We start from the raw sequence: 16,972 nt of genomic DNA on the forward strand, positions 1-16,972 counted from the left end.
AACATCCAGAGACTATAAACCAAGCTCCCGTAAATGATATCTTATAGCCTAGATCTCCCTCTTGGAAAACATGACAAGCTACCAAGAATTTTCCTGCCCACATGGGAGAGACTGGCAATTCCCCATGGCATATTCATATTCCAAATACAGTAACAATGATGGGTCTCATTCTCCTGACCCTGAAGAGCCTCCAATGCGGCACTATTGGGAAGGAAGAGTAAAGAGAGGCTGCTAAAATCTCAGGGCTAAGATGAATGAATGAGATGTTACTGGGATCAACGGGATGATAGTGATAGAACGATAATCATCAAAATTATGTTCTTTATTTCATCCTTTATCTCTTATTATTTTCAATTCTTATCTACACATCACTTTATTGTCTAATCCTCACACTTTTTTGGGGGGTCACATCTGGTGATTCACAGGGGTTACTCCTGGCTCATGCACTCAGGAATTACTACAGTGCTCAGGGGACCATATGGGATGCTGGGAATCAAACCTGGGTCGGCCCCGTACAAGGCGAACACCCTACCTGCTGTGCTATTGCTCCAGCCCCATACACTACTTCTTATTCTCCTTGCTTAGTTGTTAAGCATCTTTATTGCACATAATTTGTAATCCGGTCATTGTGGGAGTAAAGTACTTTTATATCTAGTTGAGTGGTTTTCACCCAGGGACTACATATTTCCCGAAGGTGATCTGGCAATGGTAGGACACTTTCGACTATGGAAAACACTGTGTTATCCATTGACTAAAAGCCTCAAATAGAGCATTTCCCAGTGTGCAGGACAATCCCCTTTACAATCATACTGCTCAAGAAGGCGACAATACCCAGGTGAGGAGACCCAGGTCTTCGAGCATTACCACAAGGTTAGCTTAGCAGGATCGTTGCAAATTTGTCTTATCGCAACACTGCACTCAACATTCCCTTACATTTAAAAGGAAAAAAAAACTTGAACCATACTTAAGATTCTTCCATAACACCAATTCCTCTAAGTGTCGTTTGGGGAGCAAACTAAATGAACATTTTTGAAGTGCGTTAATGCTCTTTGACTTTCCACAAGAATTGTGCAGTTTATTCTCCTACTTGCAAGGTATTAGAGTCCTGTGTCTGCCCTTGGGTTCAGCCTCTTCTCAGGTATGTTCCTCAAAGCAGCATGTCTGAAATGGCATCCCCTTCTCCCCAGAGAGTCGTTCACAGTATTTCTCTGCGATTATCAAAATAGATGTAAGCTGCCTCAGGTACCAGCGGAAAGTCAGCCTCTCTCCCGAGACCCTCATCCCCTAAACATCTTGTCTCCTTATCCACATTTCCTCCATGGCATCTGTCTCTGGATGTCTTATACCTGCTTGTTGTTTTCTCCTCTTTTGGTGCATAAACTTTGTGTGGAGAGGGAATTTGACTCTTGTTAACTTCTGTATTTCCACACCTGAAAATATCTGGCACATTGAAGACATTCAATACCTTTTAGGTGAATAAATGAATGATATAATAATAAATAAATGAATTTTAACTCAGGATAGAAATACTCCTTAGTAGGAACGCTGGCCCTCTAGGTAATGTTCCTCCAAATAAATATTAAGTTTGACAAAATCAGTCTATTCTATTTAAATTTATTCTTTTGCACATTTGTAATTTTTTAAAAAATTTCATTAGCGAATCACTGTGATGTACAGTTACAAACTTATGAATTTTTGTGTTTGCATTTCACCCATACAGTGATCATTTACCCATCCCACCACCAGTGCCCATTCACCTTCACCAATGATCACAGTATCCCTCCCACCCTATCCCCCACCACCCCACCCTGCCTCTTCAGCAGGGCATTTTCTTTTGTTCTCTCTCCTTTTGGGTATTGTAGTTTGCAAAAGAGGTATTGAGTGGCCTTCATGTTTGATCTATAGCACATTTGTAAATTTTGCCCAGTTAAAAGAATGTTCTAGGAAATATTTAGCTCATTATAAGTCATATAAAGATTTTAGAATTTTTTTTGTTTTTTCTGGTTTCATCATTCACAGTGATGCTCAGAGACTATTTGCAGCTCATTTTCCAGAGGTTGCTCCAGGTGGTACTCAGGGAACCATGAAATGCCAGGGATAAAACCTGGGCTTCCTGCAGGCAAATCCTATCGTTCAGCCCTCAGAGCAAGCTATCTGGCTTCAGTTTTACAATTTCAAGAGGATACTGAGGATAAACATAATCCCCTTTTTAGTTAAATTCACCAAAACTAAAAACCTATCATATTTCCAGTTTGATGATCCTTAATTCCCATCAGTTGATGCTTAATATAAAATAACCATAAATTTCCAATGCATGCATTCTATACAAAAACATTTCATTTTCATACCTGTTTGTTGAAGCTGCATTATTTGTCTACATGTAAGCACTTTTCTATTTAAAACTCAGTGGGGGGAGACTTCTTTATAAGCAAATTACTGAAATTTTTGCAATAATTCGACTTAAAAATAAAACAATCAGAAATATTAACATTTAGTGAAGTCAATTTAACATGGAGAAGAGTGAAAAATATATTTCAAAATAAACAAAATGTACTTTCATTATAAGCCATGATTGAGTGTCATCTCTTTACTTGCTAATTGCAAAAAATATTCTAACACATTACAAGTCTCCTCATTAGCACAATATTATATATATATTGGATAGGTGGCATTCAATGCTAAGGCATATAAATAAAACACACTATATCAGTTTAAGAATCTAGATGTCCTTGGCATTAAATTATAGTTAACACCATTTTTGGTAATCATTTAAAGAAAAAATTTGGAAGTGGGAATAAGAGAAAGTGTGGGTGTCAGATTGAAACATCTCATTACATACACAACAATAACCTCCCAATTCCCTATCCACTGTGACACATTCTAAGCAGACCACAAGAGAGACAGCCTGACCTTTGTAAAACTTCCAGAATACGCTAATTTGCAATTCTTTCCCTTACAGCTTTAGATCATTCACCACATGGCTCAGTTGCCTATTATCCCGCTCCATTCTGAATTAGATACACAAAAATGAACTGGAAGTCATTTTTCCTTGCTGCTGACCTGTTTAATGAAGCTATGTATTCAATGTATAGTGTTACAGTTTCTAATAAAAATATTCTTTGGTAACATCTGCATTAAAAATTGCATTTCTTAAACTTTTTCAAAGAGCAAATGAAAAGTATTCCACCTTTTCTTTCTATAATAGATCCAACTCTACAAATAGAGGGATTAAAAAAAATAGGGGCCAGAGTGAGAGTACAGTGGGTAGGGCATTTACCTTGCACATAGCTGACCTAGGTTTGATCCCCAACACCGTGTTTGATGTCCTGAGCACCACCAGGAGTGATCTCAAAACCAAGAGCCAGGAGTAAACCCTGAGCACATCTAGCTGTGACCCAGTTGTTTATTTTTTTAATTCAAAGAACCATCTAGAGAAAGATCTAATGAATGAGATCTAATCAATAAGAGATAATAGCCAGTCATTTCTGTGCATTCACAGACTGCCACCAGTATATTACTCTTTTTCTAGGGTAACTTCCTGGAACAGACACTCTTTTTATTGAAAGAGACAAAAACAACCATTTCATCCTGCATGTGATTGAACTCATTCTATAGTCAAGAGGACTTCTCCAGTGGTTTTCTTCTCTTGGCTTGGCTTGTGTTTGGAACGTCCATAAAATTGATGCCATGTGGATTTTGCTGCTGCTGTTGTTTCAGGACCATAGCCAGCTGTGCTTTTTCTGACTTACTCCTGGCTCTCCTAGAGGAGTTTAGGACCATCTGTGATGGCAAGGATCAAACCTTAGTAGGCCACATGCAAGGAAGTGCCTTATCACTATACTAGTACTCTGGCCCGTACATGTGCCTTTGAGGCTGTCATGAAAGGCAATACAGTGTCTGCCTGACTCTCTTGGGATGTTCACACTGAAAATAGCACCACACCATTGCCATGGGGCGGGGGTGGGGGGTGGGACAAATCAAACATACTTTGAGGCATGGGCGAGTGGCCCCACTGAGCTTCCAGCTGACAGCTAGAACCAACCTGCCAAGCATGGGAAGCAGCCCTCCCGAAGTGGATTCCCTGGCTTGCATACCCTCAGAATACCCCAGGTGACATTGTGTGGAGCAGAAACAAGCTGTTCTCTGGCAGCCATGCCAGGACTACATATGCATGAACAAAATAAACACCTGTTGGCTTAATCCAGAATATTTGGGGATGATTTGCTTTCCAACAACAGAAACAAGAGTTCTTATATTCAAAAGTTTAAAAAATTGCAGGGTCAGGAAGGTAGCTCATGGGGTACATTTTGCATGTGAAATGATATGGGGGTGGGCAGAGCAATAGTATACACACACACACACACACACACACACACTTATGAAATACGCAGGTAGGGTATTTGCCTTGCACTTGGGAGATCTAGGTCCGATCTCCAGCATACCATATAGTCCACTGAGCACTGCTAAGAATAATTCCTGGGTACAGATTCGGAAGTGAGCCCTGAACACTGTCAGGTGTGAACCCAAATCAAAACAACCCCCTCCCCACAAAGAATCTAGGCATTCCAACTTTCATGAAACACTGGCTCAAGAGAGAGGAAGGGAGATCCTTATCTCTGGCACTTGTGAGTGACTGTGATCATGGGAAGAGGAGCATGCTGAGAAACGAGGAGCATGTTGGGCAGGAGGAGAAAAGGAAGGGAGCATGTTGCAAGAGAAAGCACTCAGGCGGGAGGTAGAAAAACAAGGTGAGGCCAGGAGGATGTGAATGGAGCAGGTATGCGACACAGCCCCGGACATCATGGACTGTTCCTCTCAGAGGTTCACTGACTCTTACCAGGTAATCCCTTTCTGGTGACAGCTACAAAGTTCCATACCTTTTCAAAATCCCAGTCAGGGAGCCCACAGAGGGTTTGTATCATGGAGAGAGGGGGGTGCTGGGGGCAGAGTAGAGATTCCTGATTCTTCTAGAAATAAGTAACCCAGATTGGGAATTTCCTGAAGAATTTTTTTTGTTAGCTTCAACCTGAGTGATGGCAAGAGGATAATCAGGTACATGTCCAGGAAGACAAAAGTGTAAGGAAAACAAAAACAGCATCAGAAAAAAAAAGACATTTCTGCAGGGTCCTAGAGTTTCCACTAAGGGGTGTGAGCTTAATCTTGGAAGAAATAGGAAGACTCCAGAAAGATTTTAAGGAGGAAAATAAAGTCACATAATTCTGCAGACAGGTAGGCCAAGTAAATGGATATTGTAGGGCCAGACATATAGTTAATGGATTGCAGTGATTCTCTTGCAGAGGATCAGCTCTGGTTCGATTCCCAGTACTGCATATGGTCTCCCAAGGCCCAAAAGGAATGATCTCTAAGCACAAAGTGAGGAATAAGCCCTCAGTACAAATACCTATTCCCTCTCCCCATACCCCTGTCACTGTCACTCTCATCCCATTGCTCATCGATTGATGAGTGGGCACCAGTAACATCTCTCAATGTGAGACTTGTTATTACTGTTTTTGGCATATCTAATACGCCACGGGTAACTTGCCAGGCTCTATGTGCAGGCGCGATACTTTTGGTAGCTTGCTGGGCTCTCTGAGAGGGGTGGAGGAATCGAACATGGGTTGGCCGCGTGAAAGGTGAACGCCCTACCACTGTGCTATCACTCCAGCCCCCCACGCCCCTAAAAAAGGGAAATTGTAATTGGGCCAGAAAGAGAACAGGATGGGCTGAGTTTGTACTCTGCATGCAGGCAGCAGGATTTGATCCCCACACTACAAGACCCCCTAAGTATTGTGAGGAATCAGCACCACTCCCCATACAGAGATGGGAGCCCCGAACACTCCAGGTGTCCTTGGAAAAAAAGAACAGGATGCTGGAATGATCTATGTAAAAGTTGAGAATAGCCGAAACAAGCTAATTGTAGACCTAGGTTGAGCAATTAGACTGGAGTTAGGGGAATTAGTAGAGAAGCAAAAGAAATCTCGTTGAAATTTGGTTGAAAATGTGAGTGGCAGAAGGGAAGCTCTCAACTGTATCCTGAGTAGCAAGGAAGTAAGTAGGTGCCATTTCCCAAGAAGTACTCTGAGAAGAAATAACTGACTTGGAGTGAAATTCCTAACCTAGCCTCAGAATCACCAGTTAAATAACTCTAAAATCCACTTCATCTACAAATGCTGGGAGATTTTTTAAAAGAGATTAAGTAGATGTGTGCATGCATATTCTGAAGCTCACATGATAAAGTTGGGAATTCCCTAAAGATTGAAAGGTCAACACCATCAAAACCATAAGGCCACGTGTACCCAGAGGAAAAGCATATAGAGAAAGGATACAGAGGCCAGAAAGATCTCTAAAGAACAGTATCATTTAAGCTATGGGCAGAAGACTGAGAAGCTGAAAAGGACCTCTTACCTTTATGAATTATGTCATATACAAAACTACTTACATAGTTCCAACCAATATAAAATTTAAGCTATGAAAAATTGAATATGAATGTTACGTGAATCAAACTGCTTAAAGCATTTTAACAAGTTATCCCTTTGAGAGTTGATATTTCCTCATCTTTTCTCTTGTCCTTTTGTATGTACTATTGCACTGATTCCAGTTTCTCTTCTCTACCAACTATTTGATTTCTACCTCTTTCTAAATATTTCTTTCAACTTAGGGAAAAGTCCTTTTATCAATAGTTTTCTAATAAGGCAAGCATCTTTCTCTTTATTGGAGTCATCAGGTTTGCTGATCAAATACAGGAGCTTGTTTCACCCTGTGCCAACTTCACCAAGAACCTGGCTCAGAAGAAATGAACTCAGATTATTGAAGTCAAGTGCTGGCTACTGCTTTGCTCGTGCCTGGCAAGAGTCCAGAATCATCTTCAATCAAACAAAGATGAGAGCCGTACAATTCAATCTCATCAGGCTTTTGGGTTAGTTGTGGGATTCCCAGGGTTTATGAATTTGTTGTCCAATGATGTGGTATATATGGTCAACAAACACAAAACTGGAAGACACATCAAATCTATTTTATGATATCAATATCTCAAACTAGAGGGATAGAACTTTGATGAACTTACAAAGTAGACTTCAATGCTATAATCCTTGCTAGTGGACCAAAATTAGGAATGAGTTTTAGGACTGAAGCAAAATTGCAAAACAGACGCCATCTGATTAGTTGTGAGTGACTATTGTGGGGGAGTCAGACAGCTTTTCTGGTTGACACTTGGAATGGAGTTCAGGTCAGGTAAACATCGTTCCATGGTGAACATCAACACATATAAGCCATTGTAAAGGAAACTAATTTCTAAAACGTCCACAGAAAAGATTAGCTACTTCACTGACCATGGGATGTGTATACTTCTCTAAAGGGGAGCTACTCACATAGAAACAATGGACTTAAGTTGATTACTTGAAATTTGAACATTTATCTTAAACATTTTTCATCAGGGAGTGGAGTATAATGTTCTAATGAATTATATGCTTTATAGCAACTTTTAGAAAGATAAGTGTGTTAAGTGTGTTACTTCTCCCAGATTCTCAAAAACACATTATATTAGCTAGTGATGGTCATGATAATGTACTTTAAGAGAGGTTTTATAAATCAGAGTTCTTACCAAATCGTATCAAGTATTTCCACACTTCATATATTGAATCTTATAATCTGAAAGTACAAGTCATCTAACTTGTCAGATTCATTTTTTTTCTGTAAAATCAGAACTTACCAAATGATTTATCTGGTCTTTCCCGCAGTTCAATCTCTTCAAAAATCTCATTATGGGATCAAAGGGATAGTATAGTGGTTATGGAGCATGCCATGCATGTGGCCAATGATGATTTAATCTTCAGCCCCTGGGATTTGCCCAGAAACAACTCGGTATGGCCCTAGAGATCCCCAAGCACAGTTGGGATGGCCTGGCTGGTCCCCACAACCACAGGACCTAATGACTTCTCCTTCCTTGGGCCCTAGTATTGAATTGCTGTCCCATTTGGCTAACAATTGCCAAGAATGACCCAGAAACATCACGTGGGTAGTCCAACAAGTAAAATTATCAAAGACAAAATATATTCTAGACTTTTTAAAGCAGTGTAGATCTCTGAGGAGTTTTCCAAAAGTATTCAAAATTTAATCTTTAAAAACTCAAGCTATAGTCTCCTTAACTTTAGTATGAACTTCAGGAGAACTGTTATTGCCAGGGAGAAAAGAATCTTAACTTTTCAAAATGTTTATTAAATGTGAGGCTTTTCTCTTACATTTTCTCATTAACCATGTAGCAGTTCTGTGAATTACTGATACTCTCATTCTGTAGAGAGAAAAAAATTAGCAATGTGCATAATCAAACACTATGTCTCAGAGGAGAAACTTCTAGTGTATAATAAGTCTGACCAAGAAAAAGCTAGACAGCACAAATAATGGCGTTATCTGGAGAAGTCAAGGGATATTGAAAGACCTGGATGACATTGAAGTCTTGTCATACACATGCCACAAAATACTTGCTTATTTCAAGGACAGAATTAGTTTTGTGTGGTAGGCAGCATTCCAAAATCAATTATTTATTCGTTTTATATCTCTAAAGGAAAAAATGCATTTTTCCTATATTTCTCAGGAGCGAAAATAAAACATGTATTTATTTGTAATTTTTCAGTTTTACAAGTTGAAATATAATTCACATCTTATACAATTCATAGATTCAAAGTATTCAATTCAGTGATGTTTAACATGTTCACAGTTGTAATACCATAATCACAACGAATTCCACAGCATTTACACTGCCCCCCCCCAAAGAAATTTAAAATCATTTATAGTTCCTCACAAATACTAGTATACTTTCTATATAGACTTTCCTATTCTGAGTATTTCATATAAATGAAATAACACAATACATGGTCTTTTGTGTCTGGCTTCTTCCATTTAATACAACTTTTTCAAGGCTCATCCACGTTGCAGCATTCATCAGTCCTTTGCTTCCTTTATGTTTTCAAATAATAATCCATTGTGTGAAAGGAAACATTCCACTTATTCAATTATTAGTTGACAAGCATTTTAATTATTCTAACTTTTAGCTATGTGAATGATGCTTGCTATAAACATTCAATGAACAGACTTTTATAGGAACATGTGTTTCATTTCTCTCAGTTAGATGCCTAATAATAAATTGCTGAGTCATGTTTAACCTTTTAAGGAACTGTTCGTCTTCTCAAGCAGCTTGACCATTTTACAGTCCACCCAACTGTTGATGATAAATGCAGTTTCTTCACACTGCCAGCAATTCTTGTCAACATTGGGGGCAGAGGAGAGGATGGATTTGGGGGAGAGGGGCATACCTGGTTTAGTGCCATGCACTGTAGCCATGCACTGCTAGGAATTGAACCCAGGCCTCCTGTATGCAAAGCATACACTCAGTCCTTTAAGTTACCTCTCCTGCCCTTGCGATTAACTTTTTTATTTCAACTATCCTGAAGGGTAGGGAGTAGCATCACATTATGGATTTCATCTGCAATTCCCTGATAATGATGATAAACGTCTTTTTGTGTGCTGATTGACTTTACATATCTTTGAAAAACTGTTAACTCAGTTTCCCTTGATTCGTTTTTAAATTGGGTTTCTCTTTTTCTCTGTTTTGTTCCAATTGTATATGTGCTGCCGAAGTGAGTACTGGATTTATCATTTTATTGAGTTAAACTCATTTTATATCATCTAAATACAAATTCCTCCCTTATCAACACATATTATTTACAAAAATTTGTCTCCACCATCTGTTATCTTTCAACTTATTTTTAAATGCTGTCCTTAGAAGTACAACAATTTTAAATCTTGATGATGCTAATTTATATTTTTCCCTTTGTTTATGTGCTTGATCCAAAATCATAAAATTTCATTTTATTGAATGTTTTTATGTTTTGTACCCCCTCTCTCTTTTTATTAGGCACCATGATTTAAAATACTGTTTCATGCGTGCATCATTCCAATACCAGCAGGCCATAAAATTTTATGCTTACATTTTCTTCTAAAACTTGTACATAGTATGACATTTAGGACTTTGGTCCATTCTTGAGTTAATTAATATGTGGTCTGAGGTAGGGATGCAACTTTGTCCACTTGCATGTGTATATTTAGTTGTTCCATCATTGTTCAGTGGAAGACTATTTTGCCCTGTTGAATCTTCTTAGCACCTTTTCCAAAAATCAGTTGACCTTAAATCTGAAGACGATTTTTGACTGCTCAATTTTATTCCTATTTTATTATTTTTTCATGCTATTGTAAATTTAACTATTTTTTTCAAATCACTGTTTCATTTACTGGTATATATAAATAATACACTTCTATATATTTTTCTGTATTCGATAATTTTTCTGAATTCAACTATTCTAGTATTTTAAAGCATTTCTTTGGATTTTCTACAAATAGATTATACTATTTTTAATGCCCTGAAGAGGGCCTCCCCAATACAATTTGAACAGAACTGAAAAGAGAAGGCATCCTTGCCTTGTTTCTAATCTTGGGGAGAAATATTTCAGTAATTCATCATCACATATGATGCCAGTTATGGGATTTTCATATAGTTCTTTATCATACTGACAAAGTTCCCCATTACTACTACTCTTTTGGGTTTTTATTATGGAAAAAAAAATGGATTTGTTTAGTGCTTTAGCTATGCCTAATGAACTTATCACCTATATTGTGATTTAGTCTTACTTACTCTATACAACCATAGAAATACATTTATCAAACAGATCACAATTTTACCAAAAGAGCTTAAAATGTATCACAGCAAAGGTTTGCAGGCAAATATCTAAAAGCATCTAAAGAAATCAATTTTAAAATTACAAAAATATAGCTGCATGAAGAAAATTTTTGTAAGTAAAAATTTTAAATTTCATCTGATCATAGGAAAATACATTCTTATATGAAAATTTGCATAATAAATTAACAAATAGCAAAATCAGCATGATTTTTATGTATATGAAAATATATGGTAGAATTATTATTATAAAAGTTCTTTGACAATTACGGGCATCTCTGTTTCAAACATTTTTCATATTAAAATAGATACTCAGAACCATCATTGTACTTATTTAATCAAAATGTATCATGATTCATACACTTAAACAGAACTTAATAAGTATGCTATGACACAAGTATTCAGAATTGTTGTTTGGGAAGATAAAAATGAAATGTAAATCTTAATTATTGCTTGATTGTACTGTATGTGTTATATATAATGCCTTCTGCTTTAATTCTCTCCAATATTGGTCCATAGATCTCCTTTGCAAAGGGCCCTATCAGGCCTTTAGCTTGAATTTCACCTAGAAGAAAGTAAATTGGTAATCTATTTTTAAATTACAGTTAAAGTTTAATTTTCTCAGAAAGATTCTATCTAACAATAAACACAGAATAAATGAATTGCTGAGGGTCTAGGTATTTTTCAAATTGCTTAACTACCCCCTACTCTTTCTTAATATAAACTTCAGGGGAAAAAAAGGCTTAAATTTGTTTGGAAACATGACTGGACTTAGGGATTGTGTCAGAATGCATCCTCTTATTTGCATTAACTACTGTCAAAACAATCAGAGGATAATAGGCAGTATGAAAAAGAAAACTAAACCTTGTTGTTCTGTCTTATTTGTTCATCACACTTTTTATTAAAGAGAGAGAGAGAGAGAGAGAGAGAGAGAGAGAGAAAGACCCAACAGAAACAGAATGGTTTAAAATCAGTCCTGCTCAAGAGATATCGGAAAGGGCTAAATACATGTATTTGTATGTGGAAGACCAAGGATCCATCCCTGCTACCATAAGTTCCCTGAAGTTCCACTGGGGTATCTCCCAAGCACAAAACTGGAAGTAGCTCCTAAATTTAGGCCCCTCAATTTAGGCCTCCAAACCAAAAATAAATACATAGAAAAGTAAATTCCGTTATTTGGGCATAGGCAAAATAGGCTTATAATTTGAAATGAAAATTGGAATACTTTCTTAAAAGACCATCATTTTCTCAGAAACTAAAGAGCTGGTATTATTCCCTTTTACTTGGCTTTATGGGTAGATATATTTTGTAGGTTTATTTTCTAACTATTTCACATTTCTATGTTCTTATATTTTATCCTCTGTGGTATTAATACCCCAGGGCCAAACGGAGTATTATATTTAGAGCTTATCCTATCAAAGGTATAGCTCATTTTAAGAAGAAAGTGGTAAAGGGGCTGGAGTGATAGCACAGTGGGTAGGGCATTTGCCTTGCATGCAGCCAACCCAGGTTCAATTCCCAGCATCCCATATCATCCCCTGAGCACTGCCAAAAGTTAATTTTTGAGTGCATGATCCAGGAGTAACCCCTGTGCATCACCGGGTGTGACCCAAAAAGCAAAAAATAATAATAATAATAAAGTGGTAAAAAAAAGATAATAGAGTGTAGCTAATTTAGTTCAAAATATTTATTGAATATGATAATAGCATAAATATGATTCATAAAACATATTCTGTTTTTTAATGTTTGGAAATTAATTTCTCTTCTATTTCACTTTTACCAACACCAGTAGGAACAAAACACTAAAGAAGGAATCTATTCCCTGAGAGTCCTTTTATATGATTGTTTGATTGTTTCGGGACAACACAACACACAGTGGTACTCAGGGATTACTCCTGGCTCTGTGTTAAGGGGTCACCCCTGGTGTTGCTTTGGTGATGGCATGTGGCGCTGGGGAGAAACCAGTGCTGGCCACATGCAAATTAAGTGAAGGTGATTAGCAACCCCTGCTTTACAGGGGAACTGTAAAGGGGAACTATAACTTTTAGGTACTGAGTTAAGCTTCACTCGATCCTGTGGTTCAGTGATCCTGTGACTGAACTGGACAGAGATCGGGTCTAAGTGTAAAGCCCATGGTGATCTCCTTGTCAAGCAGGGCTTGAATCTCCTGATAGATCACTTTTAGTGAATACTCAAGAGTGCTAACTCAATCGAAATCTCTGTTGCCTCCAAACTGACTGATTTAAGAGATAATATAGAGACAAATGTAGAGACAATCCTCCAAGGGAAAACTTACCATCCAGTAGCATCTTGGCTGCCATGGCCGTGGGTAGCCCCACAGTTTTAGCCATGGCTGAGAAGCCTCTGACATCTCCGTAAACCACAAGATCAATAATTTTATTTTCTAAATGCCCGGAAGGATGTCTGATACCAAAGCTGTCTCTCATCACAATCATATCTTTCTCTCCAGGGCCTTGAAGTAAACAGACATTTTCAATGTCAGAAATTATTTCCACTCCAGGACGGTGTCTCAGGTGCCTGGCCCTCTTTGCTGTCCCATTAAAGATGGACATGATAAGCGATTATTTATATCTGCCCTTAGCCCAGGACTACATGAAAAAACTCATGGAAATTATAATACTGATTACATTTCTCCATCTGACATTTTCAGAGGGCATTAAAAATAAAAGTAAAATCAATAATTTTCCTTTTTTTAATACTATTCAACTTCATTCTCATATTTAATAGTTATATTGGTATTTCCTCTGGAAAAATAGCTCAACTGCTTTTTTAATTTTCGTATTTCCCCACCCTCATTCTTGTTTCCAGCCCCCCCCAATACAATTAGCTAGTTGTGCTGACTTTATCTTCTGATTCTTCTCAAGGGATATTTAGTCAATAGCCCGTGACCTACCATAGGAAAGCTTTGTGGCCAAATACTTGGAGAGTGCATCCACAATGGACTCTGCCTGAGGGACTTGTTCATCCCCAAGTAAACCCAATCTGAGAAACACAAGAGATAGATGCATTAGTACAAATCTTATGTCTACTCAGAAAAAGAACACTCTTTAGATTTTAGCTTGGAAGGGTAGAACCATGGGACAACAATTCCACATTATGGGGACCTCATCAGCTTTAAACTAGCAATAATAATAATAATTTTTTAAAACCTTTAGAACTATCCCCATAGTCCTCCAAACAGTGCTGGAGCACAACTGACACGCCAGAGATTATTTTTATGAGATTAATTTACAGGTTATCATTTTTGTAAGTAAGAATATCAACAGATGGGCTGGAGCGATAGCACAGTGGGTAGGGCATTTGCCTTGCACTCGGCCAACCCTGGTTCTATTCCCAGCATCCCATATGGTCCCCTGTGCATCGCCGGGTGTGACCCACAAAGAAAAAAAAAAGAATATCAACAGAACATACAATAACTATGGGAATTAATTATTTTTTAACCATTGAAGGAAAACTGTGAGAATTTCCTATGGGGAAACAAAAACTGAGTCTTCTTAGGAACTGAGTAGTATGTCTCAAAATAAATATTTCCCAAGTTCTTTGTCATTTAATTCCTACTTTATTTACATTTTTGTCGCACCATGGGCATAATACACAGTAAATTCTCCACAGCAAAGCAATACCAGAGCAGCAAATAATGAAAGAGAAAGTCAAATGTGTAGATCTAGCTTGGGCACCTGACTAAAGTCCATTATTGGCTCTGAATTGAATGGGAACTACTTACTGTTCCGTTGCCTCCAGCTGGGTATTATCACCCCCTAACTTCTTCAGGACAGCCTCTTTAAGCACTTCATACTTGGAGGAAGGGGAAATCCCAACTAAGTCGCATAGCAGTTCTTTCTGGTTAGAAAAATAAAGGTAAAAGTCTAAGCTCCCGGTGCAATAGAAAATAAATTGGGAAATCATCCTATTTAGACATGGGGCTCCAAATACATCTCAAATATTAAATTCTAAATTATTATGACACTAAGTTGTAAGACATGCATATACATATTTACAGGAAGTACACAGTATTCCAGAATGATGTTGCAACAATAAAAATGGATCATAACAATAATTCAATATCAAACCAATGATATATTTACTATCACATTTCCTGCCTTTGGGCATCTCCTCCAGTACTTTTTCACCCATTTCCCTCACCCTCCAGCACTCCATTTTGTCAGGATAAAGTGAAAGGGGCTCATTGCCTGGTTGCTAGTAGCAACCGGAGTTCTTTTGTAGGTTTAAGATTGAGAAATACCTTGCGGAAAATAAAGTCTCACAGGCAGAACACTTAAACATCGGTCATAGATTTTTCTACTTTCTAAAGAATTTTTTCCCCCAAGATCCCAGGGGAAAACTTGCAGTCTATATTAGGAAACAACAAGCTGATTACAGGCCAAATTCACCTCATCATCTGGTTTTTAAATTTTTGTTGGAACTCAGCTATGCTTGTTTGTTTATGTATCACTCAGGGCAGAGCCAAGCAGCTCTGATAGAGGCCATGTGGCCCTCATAGCATAATATATTTATAATCCTTACAATATATTTTTATGTTAAAAAAACAAAGAATGGACCAGAGTATTAGCTCAATGGATTGGGCACATTCTTTGCAGGTGAGAGGCCTGAATTTCAATTCCTGGCCATGATCTCTCAAGCATCCCCAAGAGTGTCCCCAATAAATACCACGTCCAAAAATGTCTGCAAGAAATCTTCCGTCCACATGCTCTAACCTTAAAAAATTCTATACGTCTTTATTCGCCCTGAATAAAAATAAAATTGCATGAGGTAAAACGAAACACTCAGATACAAAAGACTGGATGTAAAGTACTTGGCTAGCAAAAATACTAATGAATCTTTGAGAGAGTTATCAGGTTTCACAATATAGATTCCATTCTCCTTGTGACAAATTCCTGGTATTTCTATTGGAATGTGAACACATTAGTTTAAGTTGGATGATCAAGTAGTAACAAGTTAACTCCTGGCTGTGGAAGCATTAATTTCTTTTCAGTTCCAAGCCTCCAAAGTCCCTTCCAATTTGAGACTCTTAGAATTTTAACACAACAGAGGTTTGAGCATAAACTGGACACTCAAATCTGTCAAGATTACAAAAGTCCAAATAAAGGAGCTGATGGGATCTGGAGAAAAGGGATCCAGAAACATGACTGGGTTATCAGTTTCATACAGTCTAAGCTGAACTTCTACTCTTGAGTTAGGCAGGAGGAACTCAAGAGTTCCTTGGAGTGGGGGGACTGGAGTGATAGCACAGTGGGTAGGGTGTTTGCCTTGCACTCGGCCGACCCGGGTACAAATCCCAGCATCCCATATGGTCCCCTGCGCACCGCCAGGGGTGATTCCTGAGTGCATGAGCCAGGAGTGACCCCTGTGCATTGGTGGGTGTGACCCAAAAAGCAAAAAAAAGCAAAAAAAAGAGTTCCTTGGAGCAACACATTCATCTCTGCCCAAGGTTCAAGGAGTGATCTGGTGGTAGAAGTGAAAGCACAAAATAAGCCACGAAATAGATTCTTTAGCTTCCCCAGCCAAAGTTCACACCTGGCTACACTATTTAATAAAAACAGCAGACAGCATAAAGTCACTTACCCAGCTAAGCTGTTTGGCCCCAGGATGGAGGGCAGGAAATGCATCTCTGTTTATAAGACCCAGTTTTATAAGTCCATTCAAAACTTTAGCATATCCCTGCAACAAAAATTATTAAATTCGTAAAATTTTTCTGGACAAAGGGAACATAGTAGATGGTCTTTTGAAGTACTGTCTTCAAAATTTTTTTAGGCTAAAGACTACTTGTACACAAGTATAAAGGGAAGTTAGTCCGAAGATCGTAACTACCTTGGAGTTTAGACCAAAATCAAGTATGTGACAATTCTGCTGGTTTAGGAAATCTGGTAAGATTTGAATATTCTATTTCTCAGTAGCATGAGAGTAGTCTTTTCTGGCAGACCAGGAGAAAATTTCCTCTGTGCCTCCAGCTGAGCAGAATAATATTCTATAGAAAAGATTGTTCTATGTTACAAAATGGAAGGAATTTACAAGAATACTGCTCAACGCAGATAATCCATCTTACTGTTTAAACAGCACTTTTTTGATGTATATCAGGAACAAGAAAAGACAAAGGAATCAAAGAGATTATTTTTAATGTTTCAATTACTAACCTAGTTTCTGAAATGATGGTGATAGAGTTGTGGAATTTTCTTTCTTTTTCTTTTCTTCTTCTTTCTTTCTTTT

At 37.9% G+C, this 16,972-nt stretch overlaps 1 protein-coding gene across 1 annotated transcript in view; it reads right to left on the reverse strand.

The window, feature by feature from the left end:
* Window positions 1–8,667: 8,667 nt before the first annotated feature.
* AASS (aminoadipate-semialdehyde synthase) overlaps window positions 8,668–16,972 on the reverse strand; it is a 52,055-nt gene continuing 43,750 nt past the window's right edge. Inside the window, exons 19-23 of the mRNA XM_004602060.3 lie at window positions 16,331–16,426; window positions 14,472–14,587; window positions 13,641–13,729; window positions 13,023–13,199; window positions 8,668–11,291 (exon numbers count right to left, since the gene is read on the reverse strand). Coding sequence (XP_004602117.3) covers window positions 11,173–11,291; window positions 13,023–13,199; window positions 13,641–13,729; window positions 14,472–14,587; window positions 16,331–16,426 — 597 coding nt within the window. The 3' untranslated portion in view covers window positions 8,668–11,172. The remainder of the gene's footprint in view (window positions 11,292–13,022; window positions 13,200–13,640; window positions 13,730–14,471; window positions 14,588–16,330; window positions 16,427–16,972) is intronic.

This window comes from Sorex araneus, chromosome 1, assembly GCF_027595985.1.
Source record: "Sorex araneus isolate mSorAra2 chromosome 1, mSorAra2.pri, whole genome shotgun sequence".
In the NCBI taxonomy this organism is placed as follows: Eukaryota; Metazoa; Chordata; class Mammalia; order Eulipotyphla; family Soricidae; genus Sorex; species Sorex araneus.